Source organism: Indicator indicator, chromosome 10 (genome assembly GCF_027791375.1).
Source record: "Indicator indicator isolate 239-I01 chromosome 10, UM_Iind_1.1, whole genome shotgun sequence".
Lineage (NCBI taxonomy): Eukaryota > Metazoa > Chordata > Aves > Piciformes > Indicatoridae > Indicator > Indicator indicator.
In genome coordinates, this window is record NC_072019.1 from 12,329,766 (window position 1) to 12,353,622 (window position 23,857).

The following is a 23,857-nucleotide window of genomic DNA, read 5'->3' on the forward strand; positions in this document are numbered from 1 at the left end:
ATGTCTGTTCCAAACCAACACAATGCAATTATTACTAACCCTTCTCCACCAGAATATATAAATAAGAAAAATAGTGGTTGTCAAACAAACCAACTTCAATACATACAGAGGGTGGTCATGAGAGCCATATGGAAACACAAATTCTCCTGGCCATTTCACCAGCCCGTAGATGCAGCAGCACTGAATCTTCCGGTAACAACCATTTTGGAATTGTAGTATGCCAAGTATTACAGAACCTGTGGATATTGGTTTAAAAGGTTTTTCTGATGCAACAGATTGTGGAAGACTAATTTTGCAAACTAACTGCTTTCACTAGTCCAAGTCTGCATGAAATCTGTTTTCTCTCCAGTTCATACTGTGTCTTTACTCCTTAGCTTTCCCATCTGAGACTGCAGTAAATCGTTTTTTGAAGTGACAATAAGAATGCTTAGGCCTCTTGGAGTTTCTGGATGTTGGTGTTCTGTCATGTCTTCTTTCTATCTTCCTGCTGGTTTAGCCATTTTCTTAACACTGTATATTATGAGTATTCTCTTTTGCCTTTGGGCTTTTTATTTTTCGGAGGAGGCAGCCAGCGTCTTTCGATGCCAAATACTTTACAAAGAAAACCAGATCTGATTGACCTAAATAGGCAAATCTGGGTCTAGTTTGATATGTAGAAGTGATTACACTTATAGTACCTCTTAATTTCAAATCAACTTAGGAATCTTACTCTGAAGTTTCTAGAGGAATCACATGTCCCTGAAAAAAAAAATATGAGGGGGAAAAAAAAATTTCTCATACCAGAGCGGTAGAATATTCCCGTAGGAAACAGGTCTGATGTTTAAATTCTTGTTCTGTATTGCCTTGTGGGTTTTATTTATATTACAATTTAATTGCAACAAAGTGAATGATTATGATGTCAGGTATCTTTAGACTCTAGTTTTGGATCCCATCAGATTTTTCACTCAAATGAAAACATTGTTTAGTCACACAATAGTATTTCTAATGAGCTGGAAGATACTGCTCTTGGCAAATAAGTAGAAAGGTGTTAAATAAAATTATGGTATGTGTCCTTTGATTCTTCACAACTCCACCCTCAAGCTTAAGCAATCATGTTTAGTTCTTTCAGATTTCGAGGACTAATTCTACAAAATGATTGGTTCTGTTGAGTGCAGATAAAAGCCTTCATGCCTTCATCTGCAGCTATTTCTCATGACAAATTCATTTGGTCAGTTTGTCCAAAAGCACAGTCAAAGTAACTATCTTTCTGTGTCTTTTCTTACCCTTTTTCCTTCTTGGAAGGAACTGTCACCTAAGGTTAATATGAAGGGTCATTCAATCAGTTGCAGCAACATTTACAGCTGGCCTCAGGGCAGTTCTGCCTCTCTGGATTTTGAAGGCAGCCACTTGACTTCTAAAAGTGTGTGTTAGTTCAACCACTGCACAGTACAAGCAAATCTCTGACTCCATGGCAAGGACAATGAAGGTATTTGCCTCCTATGCCTCTCCCTTCCAGGTGTTAGCAGATGCAGGATGGACAATACTTAACTCCACAAAGTTTTCTTGGGTTTGTTTTGGGAAATTATAATGGTCTGCACTATGATGTACTTAGGTTTAGGGTTTTTTAATTTCACTAAAATAGATTGCTAGGATGCCTTTTAGAAAACGTAGTAGCAGCAGCTTCACAAGCTTACAATGTATATGTGCACTTAATGGGGATACTCCTGTTCTGATTTCTTGAATGCACCAGCAGGGAATTAGTTCCATGCTCTGACTAGCTTTTAGGCATGCTACTACAATAATCACAACAGCTCCAATTCTGGCAGCCTTTCAGTCATTGCCACATCTTCACTAACTTCAACTGTGTAAGCCTGGTGGTAGCTTTCTGTCAGTGACTGAATCTGGTTTTGTCAGTCTGTCTTTGGCTTTTTCTCCTGTTTTGCAAACTGGAGTGCTGCTTCAGGTACATGGCTTTGAAATAACAAATGAGAAGTATGCTTTTCATAAGTACTACTACCAGTATAGCTCTGGATCCTATTGAGATAAATATTCTTGGGGGTTTTGAACACTGGATGTTACCTGAAAGAACAAGGACAAAATAAGAGGTGAAATGTTCCTGAATATTGTCTTCTGTGGTACATGTGACTACAGGGGAAAGTCTTCTCCTTTTAATAACGTATTCCTTCCAACATAATGCAATTCTTCTCTCAATCATAGACTTACAGGAGTTGGAAAGGACCTGTGGAGATCATCTAGTCTGACCTCCATCAGAGCAGGTTCACCTAGAGCAGATTACACAGGGTGGCTTCCAGGCAGGTTTTGAATGCCTCCAGAGATGGAGATTCCATCGCCTCTCCAGGCAGCCTGCTCCAGCACTCTACCACTCTCTTGCAATTTAATAACTAAATATGTAAGAATCTTCATGTCCTAATATTAAAGATATCTCTTGTGTGACTCTTTCAAATCCACAGGATTATTACAGTATTATAAAAAACCCGATGGACTTGAGCACCATTAAAAAGCGTCTGGAACACAATTACTACACAAAAGCTGCAGAATGCATTGAAGACTTTAAAACGATGTTCTTGAATTGCTATATATATAATAAGGTATGTGAAACAGTGCCTTACCAGTAACAAACTCTATTGAGCAATACAAATGGTTTAGAGCCTGTACTAAATCTATCAATGTCTTCATGATTTCTTCAAACTATTTTCTCAGAAAGGTGAGGAAACTTTAGGATTTACTGAGGGCATGTAAGAAAAGTCTAGCCTGCTACTAAAACAAACTGAGCACATAAGTCTTCCATACACCAGGATTCCTCCTGGAAAAATCTGTGAGTTTTAGTTGCAGAGCTCATGAACAATGAGCACTGTGTAATTGCCATAAAAGCTTAAGGCTAGTAATCATGAGCCACATTGCACTCCCTTCAGTTTTAACTGACCTAACCCAATGTGTGAGCATCTCCCTGCACTTCAAAGTTTGTTGACTGTCTTAGTATCTTTAAGCTTACAGCTTTCTTCATTACATTGGAATAAGTTATAGATCTGCCCCTTTCCTCTTTGCAGTGGGGAGTTTGAGGAAAAGCAAGTATAGGTCTGTGCAATGGGACTGTGGGAAACAGAGTTTCAATAACAAAGCAACTTGTATTAGAGCTAGCTGGGGGTGAGTGGGCAGGGATGGCAATGATTTATAGACCTCTCTGGTCCTGGTAGCTTGTTATAGTTTGTTGGAGTAGGATTCTGTAGACTGTATTTTACAAGGCAGCCTTCCATTACTGCAGCCCCTTCTTTACTTTGAATGTTACTGACTCTTTACAGCCAGGTCATGACATTGTATTTATGGCCCAAGAACTAGAAAAAGTGTTCATGAAGAAAATAGCCCAAATGCCAACAGAAGAAAGACTAGTGATTCTCAACCAAGGAAAGAGAAAAGGAAAGAAGTTGGAAGGTAAGGCCCTTGTTATATGTGTAATTCTTAACATATTAAACATGTAAATGCTGGTAACAGGAAATCCTCTGTACTCTGTCACAACTCATGAAATATACTATCTGAAACATTTAAGACCTAACTTTAAAACTTTGTTTTACAATGGCCAGAACCACAGCAGCCCAGCCCTGGAACTTCAAATGAACGAAGCACAACGCAGAAACAAACTGAAAGTAGTGAGCAGCCTTCATCACCGACTCGAGAGCTACAGCAGGTTACACTAGCACCTTCGTCTGCAGCTCGGCTGACTGCATTAATGCCAGCTGCAGTCCCTCTAACAAAAGTAAGTTTCCTCAAATAACTTTCAGAAAGAAAGATATTAAAATTGCTCCTTTAGGCACTAACAGCAAAACCATAGGTGCCATGCTTGCTGCAGTATCTTAACTTCTATCATGGTAGAAGATAGTAAGACATCTCCAGAGTGCTGCTAAAAACTGAGCCAGTACTAATTCTAGAAACTGTTCAGAAATTGGGATGGCTGCTTGGCACATCTTTCTTTAACAAATACGGTTCTAAAATGTTGTTCTCAAAGAAACAAAGATGGTTATTCTCGAAGTGTAGATAATGGAGGTAGTATTAAAATAAAGCTCTAAGTTGTATTCAATAACTTCTCATATTTTTTTCAATGTAAATCAAATGCTTGATTCCCCAAAACAGTATGTTTGCTTAAACACACTAAATAGCCTGGTTGGCATTTGTAGCTCATAAAAGCCAATTCTGAACTGCAGTCTGACTTGTATGTGAACATTGGACATTTCCACCGTATAAATACTCTTATATTAGTTTTGGTTTTACTGTTCTGAGGAGGAACAGGCACATGTGCCATGCTCTCCATGTGTGTACTTACCCTTTACTGAAGAGTCTGGACAATGATGACAAAGCACACATTGTACTGCTTCAAACAAAATACCACCCATATAAAAAAAAAAAATAGAGAAACTTTGTACATAAAGCCCTCAGCAAGGCTTAAAATGTAATTTTTCCCATTCTCATGGTGCTCATCGTGTGATAACTTCATAACCTACCAACTCATAGAAGCCTTCTTAAACTGCTAAAAACTGATCACCACATGAGCTGTCGTAAGTCCTCTCCTTTACATCTGAGATTGAGCTTGGCATGCTCATCTTGCATCTTCAGTCTAAACTTGTGCAAGTGACACATTCTGATCTGACTTCAATAGCTGTAAGAGTTCAGACTTTCTAATGCATTTTTCTAGTGTATTCTGAAAGCTGACCATTCTCTTACTGACTGTAAAATTTTCTTTTCCTAGGCAAAAAAAGGTGTGAGAAGGAAGGCTGACACTACAACTCCTAGTACTTCAACATTCACAGCAAGCAGTGAATCTTCTGAAAGATTTAATAAAAGAAAACCTGCTAAATCATGCAGAGATGAAAATGAATGTATGATACCGGATAAGATTCTGAAGACATACTTGCCAGATTCTCAACAGTTACCTGAAATTCTTAAAAAGTTTCAGTTGTCAAAACAACTCAAACATTGTAATGAAATACTTAAAGAAATGTTGTCAAAGAAACATGCAGCTTATGTCTGGCCTTTCTTAAAATCTGTAGATGTTTTATCTTTCTCACCTGGTGAGAACCAAAGGATCCCCAAATATCCTACAGACTTGGGAGCTATCAAGGTAAGTATATTCCAGAGGGATCTGGACTATTGGTGTGCTTGCTTGAATAATTTGTGTCAATGACTGGGTTTTAATAATGTTAGCTAAAAAGGTGTCATGAAAGCTGCTGCTGCTTTGAAAGAAATAATGGGCATAGAAGCCATGTACACTTATCTCTCTTGACAAACTAAGCTACGACTTCCTGAAGAAAGTCAGAATTCTAAATCTTATTGTGACCTGTGAACAGTGGCTAATTTCCCTATTTGTTGAACAAACCAATATAAATAGTGAGGGAATTATCATCCCCATGAAGCACTTCGAAGTATGCTGCATATAGCAACACTGTTGCTAATGATCCATAAACCAAAATACAATTCTGCTTCTCAATCTCATTATCCTTGGTGAAGTACCCTGAAACGTCAACACTGGATATTCACATGACACTCTTCACAGAAAAAGGAAAAAAAAGGAATCTCTCTAGGTTGAGATACATGGCCAATTTTTTTTCTCATCTTTCTACCACTTTATGGAGATGCTCTCTGGTTTTGAGCTCTAAAAGTGTATTAATTTTCTTTTTCTCTAGAAGAAAATGGATAATTCTGAATATAGTGATATACAAGAATTTGCTACAGATGTTAGACTCATGTTCATGAATTGCTACAAACATCATTCTCCAGATCATGAGATAGTTGCTAAGGCAAGAAAACTTCAGGTGAGTTGTCACTTAAGTCAGACTTGAAAAACAGTAGGACTATGTAAAATTCCTTTGTGGTCATCTCATGCCCCAATGTGGCACATACTGGTGTTACCAACTATCGTGTTGCTGTGTAGTTCTAGAAAATAAGCAGCAACTTCATGATGCTTTTAGGATTCTGAAAAACATGTTGACCTCTCTGCTGTTCCAAACATAACTCTTTAGGACTTTTTTGAGATGCGCTTTGCCAAAATTCTTCGGGAACCTGTTTCAAGTGTTCCTCTGCCACAGCCTACCAGAGAAATTACAGAAGCTTATTCCAGTGAGAGCAGTAATGATGACTCTTCAGAAGAAAAATCATCAGAAGAGTCTGAACAGGAGAGAATAACGCACCTTGCAAAGCTTCAGGAGCAAGTAAGCATTAACATTAGATGTGAATAATTATCATCTCTCTTGACAGTGCCACTTGAAATAGTCTGGTTTTAGGCTTAGCACCAAGAATCGGTGTTTTAAAAAATTCTGTAGTCATTTGTTTTCCTTAACACAAACTTTATTCCTTTTTAGAAGTACCTCCAAATACTAAGTGAATGGTGCCCCAGCAAACACAAAATGGTTTTAGTGAATCATTGCTCTAGTATTCTTGCTTACCACTTCTTCAGATTACTCTCAAACATTTTAGAAATGAAACTGTGTTGCTGTGTATGACAAGAGCATCCAGATACCACTAAGCTGTGTGCGAAGTGTATTCTTTTAAGAGTGGCATTTCCTTCATGTGGTTGAAGAGCTCTGTTTTTATGTCCAGTCTCTTTTCAGCCATATAAAAGCAAGTAATTAAAATTTACTTCAGAAAGCTACTTATGAATTTAAATAGAAGCAACCTTATGTTCATGCTACTGTGAAGCACGGCCTTGCTTCGCTGACTAACAGTGACTTAACACTGGGTCCTGCTTTTGTTTGACCAATCATAATACTTTACCCTGATTCTGTATCTATAAACCATACAGAAAACTAGCATTTGTTCTGCTACTCAGACAAGGGACAATTTAGTTTTCAGTATTTGTCAAGTAGCATCATCAATTTTATGAATATAGGCATGAGGACAACCAAAAGTCTACAAGACTTCACTTTGAACCAGTGAAGTATTTCAGTGTCCAGATTCTGATTCTCATATTCAATCCATCTTTCTTTTAATTCCAGTGAGGTTTAAATAAACTTCTGTGTGTTTGTTGTGCATTTGGGGGTTTTTGTGTTTTGTTGTGTGGGTTTGTTTTTTTTTCTTTGAAGCTACTAGTATATCCTAACTAGTCATTCTATATCACAGAATACCTGAGGTATTTATAGGCTGAAGATGCACAAGCCTGGTATCAGCATAATTCAGTAATGTTGTAGAGTTCTAAAGCACTTGCATGCTTCCCAAATGCTCAAAATTGAAGGCAGGCTCCTTGATACTCCTACAGTGGTTTCTGCCCTTCTAAAAATTGTTCTTCACTGGATGCTAGATGATATGCTGTTAGAAATATCTGCATTAAATGAGTACCTTTACCTCATCTATATTGGCAGTCTCTGACTATAATACAGTAATAAACTTGGTTAATAAACCTCATCTGGAAAGCAAACATCCTAGTAACAGCCATTGTGTTGCCACACAAGTCCTGTGGTATTGTTCCTTCTACATTGTCTGAGTATTAATTTTTTGTTTTTAATAGCTTAAAGCTGTTCACCAGCAGTTGCGGGCTTTGACCAGGACATTCTTACCTAGACTGAAAAAACAAAAAGGGAAGGCTAAAAAAGAGAAAAATAAGGGCAAGGAAAAAGCCCAAATAAAAAGCATGTTTCAGAGGAAGAAAAAATTAAAACGGAAGAAGAAATGTAAGAAAGAGCTGCCTTTAAACATGTAAGTGTTTGAGGACTTGTGTGGGTGTCAGATCATTTTAAACTGCTGTTACTGCAATATAGTTTTTTTTCTTGCAGTCAGTCAAAGAAAACCATGCAGCAAGCCTTGTTGCCACGTAAGTCAGAAGACGAAGATGGTGCCAAGCCTATGAGTTACGATGAAAAACGACAGTTGAGTTTGGACATAAATAAACTCCCTGGAGATAAGCTTGGAAAAGTAGTCCATATAATACAGTCAGGAGAACCTTCACTGAGGAACTCCGACCCTGATGAGATGGAAATAGACTTTGAAATTTTGAAGTCTTCAACACTTAGAGAACTACAGAAATATGTGGCAACCTGTTTGAAGAAGAGAGCAAGAAAGCAACAGGGTATGTAGCATAAACAATGCTTTAAAAAAAGAAAAAGAACTTTTGTGTTTCACTGCAATATTAATTCCTGTTTCATGTGCAGCTAAAAAAACAACGAAGACAAAAGAACAACTTAACTCTGAGAGGAAACAGGAGCTAGAGAAGAGACTACTGGATGTCAATGATCAACTAAACCCAAGAAAGAAGAACTTCAAGTGTAACACAACCTTTATTCATTTGCAACAGATACAGATTAAATAGAATTCTCTCCTTGGGTTTATGTGTTGTTATGGAGCTGGGGACTTTCTCCTCAGAGCAACTGAGATCCTAAATTTACCATTTCTAGTCTTTTGAGTTAGCTGGAATCACAGCAGTGAATTTGGTCAGTTATTTGTCCTGTCTACACATCTTATTTTTGCACCTAATCTTTCATTACTGACAGATAACAGCTTCAGAGTTTAGAGAATGTTGAACGCCACCTTCCTTATGCTAACATGTGAAAACTTGATGCTTCAAGGAGTGTCCCACAGTCCATGTTTTTGTTCACATGGCTTAGAGATTCAAACTCTAGTCATACTTGTCAGATTGCAGCTCTGCTAATGCTGTCATGCCAGCAAAACTTCTGTGGCTGTGACAGGTGTGCTGTTGCCTTAGTCTTAAAGAAGTACCCTAGGAGAATTGATTCACTTTTTCAGGCAATAATACATTTCAATATCAAATCCAGAGATTTAGTATGTACTCAGGCATATCTATGCTTAATAGTGGTTCTCATCAGGGACTGACAAGACATAAATGAGACTGATGGCTACTATTACAGGTGAAGTTGTTGCTTATTAAATTAGTGAAGGTGTTGCATTTGTTAGCTATCTATTAAGATTTTATATAAACCCAGTTAGCTGAAATTATAAAAAGAGCTCTTTAAGACACAAACTTGCATCTAGTACTAGCTCAGTTTTCCTGTCAGGTATACATTATTGAAAACATCCTAAAAAGAAAGGCTTGAAGAAGAAGCTGATGTCAATTATGGAGAATGTGGTGTGGGAAGGCAGAGGAGGTAGGCCAGGGAATCTTTACAATTGTCATCTGGCTTATTTACAAGCTTAAGATTGCAGTTAGACTTGTGTCCAGGGAAACAGGTATCCATGTAACTTCTCACTTTCAAAGCTTCCTTCAGAGCAACACAGTTTGGAATAGCTTTTTGACTGCAAAATCACTATGAACTGAGTTAAATCAGCCCTGCAGATGCAAAGTAGTCAGATGGTGGGGAGGTGGCAAAAGATGACAATTCTAGAGTACATATGGCTTAGGAAAGAGAGGAGTTTGGCTATAAAGACCTCAGCATTCATGTGTAGCACAGCAACAAGCCCAGAAACAGGCTCTTAGCAGCAGGAAAACCTATAGGGGAAAATGGCTTGAAATATGATTTAAGACAATACAGTATTCATGTAATTTAGGATTGTAAAATGTGTGATTACAGCTCCTCTGATTATTTCATTAATTTAACTAGTCTACTGCTGGTAAATCTTCCTTCCCTGTACAATGTCTTCAGTCCACTGCTACATGGTCAGTGTGAGAGGAAATGGCAGACGATTAAATGTTATTTGGGAGAATATACCTAACAGGCCTAACAAGATTGATCTTAGTCTTGTATATGAAGACTGCTCCATTGCAGGTCATTCTGAACTCTTTCTCCTGCAGTTGAAAACAACACCGAGTCCACAAGCAGACTGAGCGACAGCAGCAGCAGTTCCTCAGGTTCTGTCAGCAGTACTAGCAGTGGTTCTAACTCTTCAGACAGCAGCGACAATGAATTGGGTCAGAAAGGTTCCTTTTTTTTTTTTTTTTTATATTGGCAAAAATCATCTGTCTTCTCAGTCACCACCTACTGTTCCATAGGCTTGCCAACAATTTCTGTTACCCTTGAAGGCCTGCCCCATGTTGAAGGTTCAACTGCAGTGCTATCAAATGACTGTCTTAATATTAAATTTGTGGGTTAAAACAGACAAAAACATGCTATGTTATTCACTCTATCAGTGAAAAACTTCAGGGACCAAAATCAGCTAGCAAGAGATCTGTGTGTCTAACCTGGAGATTTGGTTATTAGGCTATAGCTTACTTTTGTAGGGTTTTTTTTAATTCCATTTTTGAAAATGTGATTTACTTTATTATCATCTTCTGAACTGAAGCATGAAGGATGCCTTACTTAAAGTAAGCCTTAGTCTCTAAGTCGAGGGACAAAAGTGCCAACAGTGACTGTAGAGCCAAGTTGGTGGTACCCTGGTTCTTAAGCTGTCTTCAGCTTGATCAAAGGACATTATAGTGGTAACATCAAGGTGTTGGAACAGTGTTTCTCTGTACACAGAATTCCCTTGAGGTTTTGAGGGCAGAGTAGATTGGTCAACTGGAGGTCTACAATGTAGGTATCTGTATGAGATAACAGTGTAAACTGAAATGAATGCTCAATCTTTTGCAGTTTGGGGAAGCAAACACAGTCAAGTAACTGATAGCACCAAGGACCTTGATCCTGCAATAATTTTTGTGGGTTTTTCTGGGACAAGTTTTCTAAATAAATCAAGCTGAAGTCTAAGTATTCAGGACAAGAATGTTCCTTTTCACTGTGAGGTTTGGCTCTCTAGGTATAACTGCAACTTGCATCTTGAATGTGTGAATAATGAAACATATGTGAATAGCTGATTTTTTTACTCTTTTCCATCCCCTGTTTCTGCCTACCTCGCTGTATTTATGGTTATAGAAACCTGCTCATCACAGGCTGGAGCCAGGCAGAACTATCCAAATTCTGTGAAAAAGCCTAAGGTAAACTGACTGGACTTGAATATAACTTTTTTTTTCTTCAAGTTTTGTTTCACAGAGTAGTACTGGCAATGATACAACTTCATCAGGAAATAATGCTGTTTGTTCTGTAGGACTGACCTTCATGGAGATGTAAAATCTACAGTTTGTGAAAAGTAGCTTATTTATCTTTGTAGAAAGTGAAGTACTGGGAGAGTTACTGGGAGAGGCTTTTCCCCTCTTACAGTCATTGTGATAATTCCATACTGGGTAAAGGAGAAGGGAAAAGAAAAGGAGGAGAACGTACCACATGTGCCACTCCTCCACCTCACCCACTCCCAAAAAGCAGAAGTCCTTTCCAGCTTAATTTTTTTGTATAGCATATACCTAATAAACAGTGCAGGCTCCACTTAAATACTTTATCCATGTATAACATCACTTCTACACCTGAAAAGAAAAATGCTACACTACACTAAAAAGAAATACAATACACTAGTCATTTTGGGGATACTTTATATTACTACTGTGGTATTGTTAAGAGCGACAGCAGTTTGAATAGCTCTGTTCCTGTATATACAGTGGGTGTTAATTCTTGTCAGAGTTAGCTGCCTTTCACAATTTTCCTTGACGCTAACAGAGATGAAAATCTTAGATTGCCAAGCAAGATCATAACAAAGCCTTCATTCTTCTTTTACAATAGGCTTGCTTTCATTTGAAGTGCTTAGTTGGATACAGGAAACCAGGCTGCAAATCTAGTGTTTAGTAGCTGCTTCTGCATCTTTATAAGCAAAGACTGCTGGGAAGAACTATGTAGCCCCTGTTGTTGTTAGTTTAAAAAGTGCGGCCTCTGCAGTGACAGAATAATAGTAAAAAACGTGAGAAAACAGGACCCAAGAATTATACTTCATCTTCAGTTATAGCAGCCCCTAACTAACATTTTAAGTAACTACAAGCATTGTACTTCTCATGGGTTTTCTTTACCTGTGCGACCAAGGCAGTGCATTTTTATTTCCTTGAGTTTTGTCATCTAAACTCTTTTTTAAAAAGCTTTTAAAAATACTTTTAAAAAGTATTAGTATTGCAATACAAGGATTGCTTAATCCTATAAACACTGCAAGCAGGGGCAGTGGGGGAGAAGGGGCTCAAATAGTTTCTAAGAATTTAAGATATGGCTGTATTAACTATTGCAATCTCTTTCTAGAAACCACTGTCTTTACAGAGGACATCCTGCAATGCTGTTCTGCAAACACAATCCACAAGTAGCTTGCAAAATCATGGATCATCTGAATTGCAGCAGCCAGCTCTCGATGCGCTTCAGAAGCTTCAGCCTTTGCAGAATAGATCATTTAAATCATCAGAACTAAATGCCCAGTCTCCACCAGGTAGTATACTTACAGCAAGAATCATGGCTATATTTGACTGCTGAAGAAAGAAGGAATGGTAGGACTAATGCTTGCAGTGTCCAATAGGCTTATCTTGGGAGTTTAGGAGGTTATCAAGTGGATAATATAAAAAGCTCTTGTGGGTTATAAAAAGTATGATGTAATTAAAATATAGGAGCACTGAGGATTGGCTAGGGTTTCAATGAGCCAGAGTAGTGTTAAGAAGTGGAGTTGCTCATTTCTTCTTCAGAAGGACCCATGCTTAATTAAACCTGTGACCACCACTCAGGTTCACATCTGAAATATTTGTTGGTTGAATTTAAGGCTTGGTATCACAGGCCTTCTGAATTGATTTGTATTGTCTAGAGATATCAAATACGAAGTTGCTTACAAACTTGATCTAGGGAGTTAGTATTTTAATTCCCTCACTTAAAAAGGTCTAATAGCTTTAGACACCTGAATCTTTGGTAAAAGACAGTTTGAGCTAATAGCTGGCTAACTGAGAAATCAATTTAAAATAGTCTCAAATAATTTAACCAGCATACATACATTCATATCCATTTAATCCACACATTTAAACACTAACCTAATTTTGAGATGTAGTAGTATACTTTGCATGTTAGGGGAAATCATACACTACTTTCTCAGGTATAATCTCGGCTGAATCTGTTCTGCATGATGCTCCAGACCAGCAAACCCTTCAGAGAACTCCAAGGAGAGATCAGTCTTCTGTCACTTGGAGCACGCATGCTCCTCCAGAGGTGAATACACACTTCTTTTCAATGCATTCATTTCAAATAACTTCTTTAAAATATGGTTTTACTCTTTTAAATAAGATCTGATACAATATTCCAGGCTCAAATATGATGCAATAAAAGCCAATTAAGGTTTATGACAAAGTTATCTAAAACCACACTAACAAAGTGGTTCTTGGTTGATTTCATTTCCTGTCGACTGCAACACAAAAATGAAGACTTTGGCTGCTCAATATATTAAGTTTATAACATGTTAGGAAATGTATTATTTCTTTTTCGTGCTAGAGCTTAAACTGAAGTAATCCCTGCACTGTTTAAGAGCCCACCCAGTAAAGCTACAGTTCCACAGAAGAGATGTGCATCTTACACTTTATATTCCTACTTTCTGGAAATATTCATCTCAAACTCAGTAGTACTCTGAAGACTCTAGGAGCTATCCTGCAGAAGTATGTTGCTTTTTCCCCTCTTTCAAAGGCCATGGAAACTGTGGCTTTCAGGGTCATAGTTGAGGTTGTGAAATACTTAGTCATGGTTGATTTCTGCCTTTAATATGTTCTTGGGTGGTATCCTTGTTAGAAGACACTCCATATTACAAAAGAAATTTTTGATGCTACTGCAGCAGAATGATCTCTTCTGTCTTAAGGTGTTTAACTTTTTTTCAACATGGTCTCAAACACAGCTGCTGTAGACAGGATTTAATAGCTTTTATTTTCCAAAATGGAAAATGAGTCTGTGCGCACAAGAACGTTTCCTGCAAGAACAGAGTGGAAGTGACTTGCCTTTTTCCATTTGTTTCCACTGTCCAAGGCAGCAAGTATGTATCATGAGGCTTGGGGTTTTGGAATACCTTCCCCAGTTCAAGAGGATTACTATGCAGTCTTGCACAGAGGAAAACTACCACTGAAATAATACATCTACTCTCACCCTAATCCATGAACTGGAGTCTAGCAACTAGCTTTACAACAGTAAAAACCTACTCCTATTGAATTGTACAATGTTAAGGGTGAAGGAGCTTCTATAGTTTTCTCATATTCTATTTGCTCTATTGCTTGGTATCTCTGAGCAGTTCATGTCCTAAATTCAAAATGCTAATGTATGAACTTGCTTAGACTACACTAACATAGATGAAATAATTTTTTTTCTGTGGTTATAAAAGCTAGAGCTGCAACAATTTACTGCTCTAAGCTTTTAAATATTGGTGCTGTATAGTATGAATCCACATGTTTAGCACTTTAGAACCAATTTTGAAGTCTAACTTCCCTTCTAGGTATCCAACAAAACTTCTCAAGTTGATGGTGCTGATGGGAGGAAACAAGCTGAGAAAACAATACAGCCAGACAAATCAAATGAACTTCAAAACAATGCCAGTGAGAGAACTGCTGATTCAATACCCATAAGTCAAGAACAAAGTATGTATTGTCATAATAAAAGCTGTAACTGATACCAAGGGGGCAGAGTTAAAAATGTATAAATAAAATGCTGAAAACTTGTACATGAATTGGTTTGCAGAAAAATGGCAGGGGTACAGTTTGCCCTTGTTCTTTGTGTTTGTTTTTGGGTTTGTTTTTTAAAAGGTCAGGTTAAATGGATGCTTGCTTCTTGCTCTGTGTAAAAATACATAAAGCAAATTCCTTTTAAGAACTTTGTTTTCTGAATGTAGTACTAGGGATAATTAACCCAGTCTTCCACGAAGGGTGAGAGGACCGACGCTCCTTTCTGCCACACTTGCCTGGCCTTTAAGTTGTCTTCTACTTGAAGCTTCATGGAGCAGTTTTCCCATAATACGTTGTGTGCATTTTAAATTACAGTCTCCAGCTCTTGCTGACAAGGATCTGATAGCAAAGCAATGAATGTCAAGCAAGTTTTCACTGTGGCACAAACTTGCAATTATTATAAGGACACAAGTTCCCTGAAAGCTGCATTCCATATATAGATGCATGAGACTTCATAAGTTTTTCACAATAACCCATCCTGAGCTCTACACTGAACATCCATGCTGAGAGCCTGCTGTTACTAGGTGCAACTGGTTCCTCTTTAGCTCACCTGTATAGGCTTGAACAGGGGAGGGAACAAGCTTCTCAAAACTCGATGAAATTAAAAGTCACAGCCTTCTCACTGATGAACTCCTTAACTGTGGCCAAAGCATAATGCGGGGTATCTTGAGTTGTATTAATGCAACTTCTGAAATGGACACTTAATTCTCCGAGATATTATCTATTCAGCATTTTCATGGTCTTGACATACCTACCCATACATACACTTCATGTGCTGGCTTTAGAGCTGTGGCAGCTGGGCCTGGTAGATGGGTTCAGCTCATGCTCTTCACTTGTAGAGATTTGAGCTCCCTTTTGAACTCTTGTCATGTGTACTGCATGGCTATCATTATCAAAATCCTGGTGTTATCTTAGTATGTTAAAGGTTTGGGAAGACATACAGGAATAAATCAAGCTCTGTTTTTAACATTCATAGAAAAAAAAACATAGCCCAAAATATTGAGAATGCTTGCTCCCTTCCATACTTAATTGTTTACTGCTAGGTCTTTACTCATCTTAAATTTTCTTGATCTGTATTTAACTTATACATTTCTATCTTATCTTTTTCAAGGGGCAGTTGTGTGGACAGTCATACAGGAGCCCCTGTGTTTCATTACCGGATAGCTCCTATAGTAGACTCTGTCTCTGAGTACACTTGAACTTCAGCATTATGTTGCACAGCAGAGTTTTTAATATTATGTGAATGTAGTTCTCTGCCTTCATCCATAATATAGTGGTATTTGTTCCTGTGATGGTACATGCCCCAACTGTGCTCAGTGTTATTTCAGCCTTTCCACTAAACTGTTGTAGAAAACTGGAAAGGGGTAGGGGGGAATACAGGATTTTAGTTTTGGGGGAGGTTAAACAACAGCAACAAGCTTTGCTCATCTGGAACCACTGCAGGACTTGTCTAGTTGATAATGCAGAGCATGATCAGGAATACATGCCTCTACTTAGATAAAACAAGGGAAATTAATTGTAGAACTGGATGCTTAGAGCAACTTGTTGACTTTTGTAGAGTGTTCCACTCTCTTGACTATTTCTCTGAGGTTACTTGCATCTCTGAAACGATTACTTGACTTTAGACTTGTGACATCTCCTATAGTAAGGATGCGGGCTTGATGTATCATTGAGTTTAGCAGTGGTTTAAGAAGCTTAATTTTTAAAAGTAGTAACCAATAGCTTTCCTTCAGATTAAAAAGCAGTGCCTTAGTGAGAGGTTCTGTGAAGGTTGGCATTGCTGTAAGTAGCTCTAAAAATGCATGCTTGAAAGTCCATGGCTGCAAATACTTTTGTCACAGCCTCATATGCCTGTGTTTTATCTAAAGCTTGAAGACAGACGTAACCATAAATTCAAATCCATTTTATGTTTGTCTCAAAGCAGATCTGCCTCATGGGTGTAACAGGTTGACCAAATTGATCTTAGCAATGGAGTTAGATATTGTTTGGTCTGCAAGGTTCTTGCTTTATTTTGAAGTATTCAGTGCTGAAGGCTGTCAGATTTCTTATATAAAAATTCAAGCTGCCTGTATGAGGATAAGTAATTGATGAAAGAAAGAAGGAAGGAAATCTTAATACACTAATTCTCTGCTCTGGAGGAGAATAATAACAACATTTGATCTAGGTGGATTGCTTAACTGGAAATCACAAGAATGAAGATATCAGGATTTGGAATGCTCTTCAATAATACTTGAGACTTGAAGGTCTTTCATCATATTCTATTCTACCGTATAAGTAAAATTTTTCCTGCTCACTTGCAATTATGCAACTTCATAGGCTGTGAGACCTGTGTGGTTCCATATCTGGTTCTAAACTAGTGTCTTTTTCACAGCACACCTAGATTTTAATCCTAGAAGCTGTTTAGAAGGGAAGATAACAAAGTAATACATACAATAAAAAAAAAAAACTGGCTTTTGTTAACCATGTGGTATTTGGGCCGGTCCATAGTATTGCAGAAGTCTAATTCAGGATTACCATAATAATTGTGGGAAATTGTATCCGTTCCTGCATTTGGGAAGTTTAATTCTTAAGGTTTAGGAGAAGTGTTTTTCATGCAAAATAGTAGAGGTTGTAACACAACATATCAGAGCTGTTATCTGAAGTTAGTTTCGAAATAGCACTTCTACTTTGCCTGTGTGTGGTTTTCTTCCCCCTCACAAGTACTAAAGGTAACAGAATTGAGTATTTATATTTCATGTAGGCTACTGGAAAGGCAATGACTAGCCTTTACTGGTTGACCTATTTGTCTTTTTTAAATAAAATAATAATTTGGAAAAAAAAAAGTGGAGAGCTGTAGGGAAAAGGAACTTACAGGGTGAATAATATATTCTTAAATAATGATGTAACTAAAATGGAGGAGGAATGGGTGGGGAGGGGATAGGAGGTGAGCAACTGCCAAGGTGCTATGTGGAGACTTTCCAGTCAAATTTTTGGGCATTGTGTTGGGACCTCTCTTAGAATTAACCAGTTTAACCATTCCTTTCCTTGTCCCAAGCTGAGAGATCAAGAGGTCTAGTCCAACATAGGCTTAGAAAATGTTTGGGAGCATTTCCATTATTCTGAACTTAATAATAAACATCAGCAGTGTAAATTCGTAAGTCAATTTCTATCACTTTTTTATCTACCAACTCTTAGCACTTACGTTTGAGGAAACGCTCTACATAAAATCAACATGAGTAAAAAATCTTTTTTATTTTTTCCATCAGGTCATTGTACACCTACTGATAAACCAGTAAAGGTAAGTGTTGCTCACGTCCTTTTTGAGGTGATGAGCTTTATTCTACTTATGAGTATCAATAATTCCTTATCCTAAGATCATCTCTGAAAATCTGGGGAGTTTATGATTCAAATATTTAGTATCTGCTAGGTCATGGGCATTGTTATAATCTGTCTAATTTTTTTTTATTTCAAGTGCTAAAGAACCCAACAACAAATCTATGGGAAATCTATGGTCTCTGATTATTTCAGAAGATAAATGATACAAGATTAATATAAAAAACCATATTCATATTGTTATTAAAAATACAGCTTATTTCATTGTTGTGGCTTGACTCCAGCTGGGTACTAGCTGCCCACAAAGGCTGCTCTATCACTCCCTCCTCCTTAGCTGGACAAGGGAAAGAAAATACAACGAAAGTCTTATGGGCCAAGATCATTCACCAATTATATCATGGGCAAAAGAGGACTTGACTTGGTGCAATGTAATTTACGACCAATCAAATGAGAAGATGGATAAAGAGAAATAAAGCCAAATCTTAAAAACATCTTCCCCTCATCCCTTTCTTCTTCCTAGGCTTAACTTCAATTGCTATTTTTCTATCTTCTCTCTTCACAGCAGCACAAGGGAACAAAGAATAGGGGTTGCAGTTAGTTTACCACTCCTCCTTCCTGAAAGGGAGGACTCCTCACACTCTTCCCCTACTCTAGCATGGGATCCCTCCCATGGAAGAGAGTATTCTACAAGGTTTTTTCAAGGAGTCCTTCCTATAGGCTACAATTCTTCACAAACTGTTCCAGTGTGGGTCCCTTCATTGGGTGTAGTCCTTCAGGGACAGACTGCTCCAGTATGGGTTCCCTGCAACGTTAAAATTCTGCTAGCAAATCTTCTACAGTGTGAGCTCCTCTCTCTCTAGAGTCCACAAGTCCTGCCAGGAGCCTGCTCCAGCACAGGCTTCCCACAGGGTCACAGGCCCACAGGAATCCACCTCCTCTGGTGTAGGGTCCATGTGCTGCAGGTGGGTATCTGCTCCACTGATAACTTCTATAGGCTGCAGAGGAACAGCCTGCTTCATGTGGTCTTTGCCACAGGCTGCAGGGGAATCTCTGCTTTGGCATCTGGAGCACCTCATCTTCCTTCTCCACTAACTTCAGTGTTTGCAGGGCTGTTTCTCTCACATATTCTCATTCCTTTTTCCAGCTGCCATTGCTGTTGCACCGTAATGTTTTTCCTTCCTTAAATACGTTACTGTGGAGGTGCTACCACTATTACTGATGGGCTGAGCGTTGGCCAGCAGCAGGTCCATCTTGGAGCTGGCTGGCATTGGTTCTGTTGGACATAGATTCTAGCAGCTTCTCACAGCAGCCACCTTTGTAGCCGTGTGCTACAAGAACCTTGCTACATGAACCAAATCCACTCATCTAGTTTTAATAGTTAAACAAGGAACTTTTGCTTCTTGATGTGGTTCTAATATTCCAGATATTAGTGTGTTTTCTCTTGCCAATGCAGTAACAAAAATAAGAGTTGTGTGGAAACCGTAGATGCTATTGAAAAACCTTTCCTGAGCCAGGACACTATGCTTTTGAGGACATTAATGCAACTGGGAAATAATCTGAAGGTTTTTATGAAAGCTAAGCAAAATATTTCCTAGTCTATAATAGGTGATCTTAAAAGGAGAAACAGAGGAACTTTCTTACCTGTTATTTAAGTTCTTCTGTGGTAATCAGATATTTGAAAGCATCAACGTTGCTAGTCTAAGTAACTGATCCTGTCAGACTCTGGACCCAAAAGGTTTGCATATAGTCTGTTGAATTAAAATATTCCTAGGATTTTTCTGAGGAGGCTTAGCTTTCAAAAATCTGTTAATGAACTTACTGAATTCAGTTCCAAAAACATGTATTTCCTTCAAAAACACATGACCTTCTACTAGAAGCAGTATTTAAGAATAGTGGGTCTATGCTGGTTTATGCTGTGAGGAAAATGCCACTGGGAAATGTGTTATTTAATTAACATGGGGTATTTAAAACAAACAAGCAAAAAACCGCAAGCCTAATACAAAACTATTGTTATGTAAAGGTTACGTACAGAAATGAAATGGATGGGTTTTTTGTTTTAAAATATTGTTAATAGACCTTGCATATGCTCAGTCTTGTGAATCCACATTTCATGGAATTAAAAAAATGGAGAGATCGATGTAAAGGGTTGAGTAAACTAATTGCAAATGCTAATAATTTTTACTACGTTGCTAAAAAACCTCAAAGTTGATAAGAAAACATATTGAAGTCTGCTCAGATTCCTGTATTTGCACTAATATTCTGCTAAAATAAGGGTATTTTGTTGTAGATATTCACAAACAGGTCCAGTCAAAATGACACTGTGCTAATGTAAAAACTAAGCAGAAAGTGGATTAGTAATTGTAGAGTATTTTTGCCTCTTCCATGTTTTCTTTTTTTCTAACTTCAGGACACAGAATTTAAGAATACAGATTCCTGGGTAAGCTTATGTAAAAAGATGATGCTTCCAGCTCCAATAAAAGCATCTGCTGAGACCTTCAAACAGTTCAGGGAAGCAGCATTAAAGAAGAGAGGCGAACAAGTGCAGAAGGTAAAAAGGCCTCAGGTGCAAGGCCAGAGGAAACTGCAAAGCCCTTCTCAAAAAAAAGAGAGGTTTGTAACCATATATGTTGAAATCTTAATCTGTATTTTGCTTGTATAGTAGTGGGTGGTTTACTTATTCAGGAACAGGTGGTTTGGACTAAGTAATTGCTATGTATCAGATGAAGGGAGGAGCTGAACCACCCTAAGCAGGAGTGCACATCCAAAAAGTGCAAAGTGGCTTTTCCCCTTGCAAATCAGTATCATATCAGCAGTCAAAGAAACTGCTCAGGTTTTCCCCCCTCCCCCCCCAGTTTCTCTGCTCATGCTCATGACCAGTATTCACATCTGTCCTGAGTATCTTACTTTTCTATATCTGTAGCCAGGAATATCCCCATCTTACTGCTGTTCAAAGGGAAGCAAGATAGTCTAGTCTTCGAGACCTCAGAGTTCACATAGCTAAAGGAGTTTCAGTATGCACTACTTCAGCAGAATTCTTTGCATTGCTGTGGAGAGCCATATTCAGTAAGCTACTGCTGTAGTATTCTTCCCAGGTTGTTTGGAACTACTGTTTTAGCAAGTACCCACTTCTGTCTGAGATCTATAATTATGCTGGTTTGCCACCTTTTTGAAGCTCTGCTTTCTGTAATATTTCTCTCTTCAGTTGCATTGATTTTTGTTGTTGTATTTTGTTTTGGATGGGTTGGTTGGCTGGGGGTTGTTTGTTGTTGGTTGGTTTGGATTTTTTTGTTTGTTTTGTGGGTTTTTTCCTGCATTTCTCCCTTTTTGACTTGTTTGGAATGTATTACTTTAATAAACAGGGCATTTGAGAGATTTCAGAAAATACAGTGAACAGTACAAAGACCTTTAGCTGCTATATGTTTTCATGAGAAGAAAACCAGAGATGTGTGGAATAAGACAACACAGATACTTGCTTGAAGTTAGTGAAATCTACCTCATGTAACCAGTTGAAGGGGAAGAAGGCATAAACAAAATACCAAGACAGCAACAGAAACTTACATGCACTTTTTTGAAAGACTACACATTTAAGTTTTGTGTAGCATGTATATAAATCCTGTGTGCATGTTAGATTGGAAATAGAACACAGTAAACCTTAACCTGCTACAGCCCACCAACTGTATGCACAAACCTCTTGTGAAGGAAAATTATTGCAAATCAACATGTAAAACAGAACCACAGCTTCAGTGGTATGCACTGATTTAAGTTATTTGCAGAGTTCTATTTAGGTGCTAAGCCTTGTAATGAAAAAAAGAAAGGAAGAAACAAGTTTTATCCTGTTGTGATCTCTTTTGTTATTAAAGGGGCCATGAAGGTACAGGACTGGATGCCATGGTGGCGACAGACTGTGAGCCTCAAAAAGAGGAACATAAGAACAAACAACTGTCTGAACCTCAACAACATCATCTTGTTCGAGCCCGTAACCTAGCTAGAAAAATGGAACAAGAACGCAGGAGAAGAGAAGCAGTAAGTTCCTGACTCTTGCCAGATGATTTTGGTTTTAGCTTTAGTACAGAATAGAAAATGTTACCCTAGGTCCTTATTTTAAAGGACCTGAGTGATTTCAAACAACAGAATTACACAACCTGAAGTCTTAGTCCAGAAAACTATATAGGAAACTCAAAGTAAATTTCAACTGACATAATATGCAAAACAATCCACTTGGTCCTATTAATCCCATTAGCTTAGAATAACTGTGTGGCAAAATAAAATTTTAAAGGGGAGACTCTACCCTTTGAATAATTTCAAACCTCACGTCTTGCAAGTCATCTATCTTCTTATTCTATGTCAACTGAAGTACTGATCATATTGTTCTCACCTGAAATATCAAAATTGAGCATTTTTAAAACAAAAAGGTTTTTATTGGTGTAGATAATTAACATTTGGGGGTTTTAATTGATATGGGCTTTAGATTATTTCTTTTTTTAAATCCATAATATTGTAGACTAGGATGTGAGAACTGCAGTGTGATATCATGCTAGACTCAGATGAAGCTTTTGTCCTGTTCAGCTCTTTACAGAGCAGGCTTCAACAGCATGCACAGTAAAAGTTGTAATAACAGAGGAAGTGTGCACTTTGGGGAAAGAAGCTTCATAGATTCTTTTCTTAATTTTTATTAAATATTTGACACATACATTATTTACTACTATCTAACTTATCTGAAAATACACCGATTTGCTTTTTTGTAGATGGCTTGTATAATTGATATGAATCTGCAGAGAGATATTATGACATCATTCGAAGAATATATTGAGTGAAAGCTGTAGATAATATAGAAATTAATTTCAACATAATACAATCTGTTCAACTTGGAAAATGTACTAGTTACAAACTGAAATGTTAAGACCACTTTAAAGAGCATCTAAGTGCCTCCAAAAGGCTTATTATTAAAAGTTTATCCACTGACACCTGAAGCATCACAAGATCTTTTTGCTGCTTGTTTATAATGTGTAATCTAGCCTCCTACACAGTGGAACATAGCTGATTTTTTTTTAATGAGTTTTGTATGTTGTATGTACACGTGAGAAAATATCAGTGTCTTGATGTTTACTTTTTAAATTTATTTTAAAATCAATTATTTTCAGAGAAATTTGGGAATCTGTTATACTGAGCATAGCCAAATTCTCGTTTGACTGTATTAAGTCAGCATATTAAATATGCACCTATAGAAACTACTTTAAACTAAGATCTGGTCAGTTTTGTGATTGCTATTAAAACAATCACTTTACTATGCCACACCAGCACAGAGCTAGTCTGTGATGAAAGACCTCAAAACTCTCCATGTGGAGACCTCTGGTCTGTTGAGTTCCTGGATCAAAGCTGAAATTGAAGGTAATGCTGCCAGTGTTGTGGTGATGGTTTGCCACAGACCACCCAACTAACAAAACTAAGTGGACAAAAGTTTCTACAAATAACTGAGTTTCCGGAAGAAGGAAATAAATTACATTGATGTTAATAAATGACAGCTAAAGCACACCTAAAAATCGTAGTCTGGTCTTTCAGGTAGCAGACAGATGAGTTAGTACTAGCTCCAGAATACCTATTCTACAATAGCATACTGCTCTGTATGTTCTGCTTCTGTATCTCTACTCTGCCGTGGTGAGACCACATCTGGAATGCTGTGTCAAATTTTGGGCTCCCCAATTCAAGAGAGACAGGAATCTGCTGGAGAGAGCCCAACACAGGACTATAAGGATGACTACGGGACTTGAACATCTATCCTATGAAGAGAGATTGGGAGACCTAGGGCTGTTTAGTCTTGAGAGGAGAAAGCTGAGAGGAGATCTTATCCTTGTCTATAAATATCTGAGGGGTGGGTGTCAAGATGAAGGTTCCACCACAACACAAGCAGACACTTCTTTACGGTGAGGGTGACAGAGCACTGGAACAGGCTACCTAGAGAGCTTGTGGAGTCATCTCCTCTGCAGAATTTCAAAACCTGCTTGGATGCATTCCTCTACCTGGATGTGTTCCTGCACTGCCTGCCCTAGGTGATACTGCTTTGGCAGGGGAGTAGACTCTGATTTCTGGAGGTCGCTTCCA

General features: G+C 38.0%; 1 protein-coding gene across 1 annotated transcript; it reads left to right on the top strand.

Annotated features, from left to right (window-relative positions):
• On the top strand, positions 1 to 22,572 carry BRDT (bromodomain testis associated). The gene is made up of 19 exons (XM_054384256.1): positions 1 to 192; positions 2,451 to 2,588; positions 3,300 to 3,429; positions 3,579 to 3,751; positions 4,739 to 5,110; positions 5,673 to 5,801; positions 6,009 to 6,197; positions 7,490 to 7,677; positions 7,755 to 8,047; positions 8,130 to 8,243; positions 9,725 to 9,841; positions 10,779 to 10,840; positions 12,018 to 12,198; positions 12,847 to 12,959; positions 14,221 to 14,362; positions 17,692 to 17,723; positions 20,166 to 20,368; positions 21,619 to 21,781; positions 22,504 to 22,572. The coding sequence occupies exons 1-19, from the start codon at positions 1 to 3 to the stop codon at positions 22,570 to 22,572; spliced, it is 3,000 nt and encodes a 999-aa protein (XP_054240231.1).
• Positions 22,573 to 23,857: the final 1,285 nt, after the last annotated feature.